The sequence below is a fragment of the Crocuta crocuta genome, unplaced genomic scaffold, assembly GCF_008692635.1.
Source record: "Crocuta crocuta isolate KB4526 unplaced genomic scaffold, BGI_CrCroc_1.0 scaffold528, whole genome shotgun sequence".
In the NCBI taxonomy this organism is placed as follows: domain Eukaryota; kingdom Metazoa; phylum Chordata; class Mammalia; order Carnivora; family Hyaenidae; genus Crocuta; species Crocuta crocuta.
The window spans coordinates 2,344,222-2,346,306 of NW_027530010.1; the positions used below are offsets into that span (position 1 = coordinate 2,344,222).

The 2,085-nt window shown below is 65.4% G+C and overlaps 1 protein-coding gene across 1 annotated transcript in view; it reads right to left on the minus strand.

The window, feature by feature from the left end:
- Positions 1-2,085, minus strand: part of INSRR (insulin receptor related receptor) — a 14,770-nt gene that overhangs the window by 9,341 nt on the left and 3,344 nt on the right. The window contains exon 2 of the mRNA XM_077764204.1: positions 1,115-1,666. Within this exon, the coding sequence (XP_077620330.1) occupies positions 1,115-1,666 (552 nt within the window). The remainder of the gene's footprint in view (positions 1-1,114; positions 1,667-2,085) is intronic.

Genomic DNA, 2,085 nt, shown 5'->3' on the forward strand with positions numbered 1-2,085 from the left:
TACTCTGCACCCAGATTCCTCTGATTCCCATGGCACAGGGTCGCTGGCTCTCTCTTCCTCAGATGGGTTCCCGAGGACAAGGACCACGGCCCCTCTCTGTGGCTCCTCCCTCCACGGTGCCTGATCAGGGACGTCATAACTCAGGCCAGAGCAGTGACCTTGTCCCCCACGGCAGCTTCTCCTCTGCCTGCTGTCCTGTCTGGGCCTGGGCTCACATCATCACTGGGCGTGGTGCCAGGGCGAGCCTGCCAGCTTCTCCCGGGCACTGAGGCCCGGGGCCAGCGGGCCTGGGAGTGTGTTCGAGGTGGGGCCGCCGCTGCCCATGCGGCCCATGCCCTGCCCACACCTCCTCCCTCCCCAGCTCCTGGCCCTGGGCAGGAGGCGGCCCCAAGCAGCAGCGGGTGGGTTTGGGGCTGGGGGCCCAAGGCCTGTGAACTGTCCGTGGTGGCAGCTCGCTGTCTGTGGGAGCGGGGCGGGCGGTGGGGGTCAGCCGGGGCGTGTTGACACTGTACACGGGAGAAGACGTGCAGCGACTGTGTTTACAGCCAACACGGAGGTATCGGGGAGGCGGGGCCCGGCGGATACAGCAGGCGTCTGGTTACTCTTCTCCGAAGCGGAGGCTTTGGGGTGAGGGAGCGGACCTCCTGGTGGTTGGGGACCCTAGATCTGCTCCAAGCCTCCGGAAGGTCCTTCTTTTCTCCCCTGTAGCTTCGGCTTCCCCCCGCCCATCATCCCTCCTTATTTCACTTCCCCTTTCGCTCCAATCCCTTCCCTCTTTCGGTTTTCTCTCTGCGCACCTGACTGCAGTTTAGGCCTTAGAGTCCTGCTGGCGTGGGCCGCCCGTGCTGCGGCTGCTTGTATCGGGACAGAGAACTCCCGCGTGGCCCAGGCACTGCCCTAGTGCTTATAGACTAGCTCACGAAGCCACCTGGGTTATCTAACTGCTCTAGCCTCAGTTTCCTCATCTGCAAAGCAGGAACAGCAAGGACTGTCTGCCTCACAGGGCAAGTGAACATTAAGGGAGCCAGTGGCAGAGTGAGGACACGCACCGTCCTGGGGCCACCCGCCACCCTGCCTGAGCTCCCCTCCCCGTCTGTTCTGGGCCAGCGCCCACCTCTCTGGCAGTGGCTGGAGGTCCAGCATCTGTAGTCGGTGTGCCCACTGAAGGTGGTCCTGGCACACGGCTCGCCGCTGGCGCCCAGCACGCCGGGGCACACGTCGGCACACTCCTCGCCCAGCTTGTTGCCCACGATGTGGTTGGCACCGGGCGACGGCTGCAGCAGGCCCCAGTCAATGGTGGACAGGTGGCAGAGCTCCTGGTTCTTCTCGATGCGCACGGCGCCCCGCAGCACGGCGCCCAGCGCCGGCAGCCCCACGTCGCGCAGGTGCGGCATCTCGTAGATGACCAGCGCGTAGCCCAGGAAGAGGCGGGCCCCGCGGACCACGGCCAGGTTGGGGAAGAGGTCTCGCAGGCTCTCCAGGCCGTAGACCCGGAAGAGGAGCAGGTAGTCTGTGACCTGCGTGAGGCGCGGGAAGCTGAGGCCACGGAAGTCCTCGCCCGTGGCCGTGAACATGAGCAGGATCTGCAGATGGCCCTCCACCACACTGCAGTTCTCCAGCCGCCGCAGCTCCGCCACCTTCGAGCGGATATCCAGGCTGGGGCACACTGTGGGCACAGGGGGCAGGCGGCCGTCAGCACACCGTGCGCTGAGCTCCCCGTCCCGCCCTGGCAGGATAATAATAATAATTATTATTATTAATAAGCGCTGCTGGAGGAGGGGACCCCCTGGGAGCGGGACACACGTGGGCACAGGGCTGCGCTCTGGACGCGGGGTGGGCTCCTCCCTGGGCCTCAAGGCAGCTCAGAGGACGTCCACCCGGTGGGTCAACCTGGACCAAAGTGAGCTTTCCCCTCCCCAGCCTGCTTCATGCCTGCGGTCAGGGTGACGACTCCCTCCCTCCGTGTCCCAGGGCCTGTGGGCTCCACCTTTAAATTACAGCACATGCTGCTGGCACCGTGCAGTTCTCCTGGGTTGACATCAGTGGCCTCCCAGATGCCCCCCCCCCCCCCCCCCTCCCCCCCCC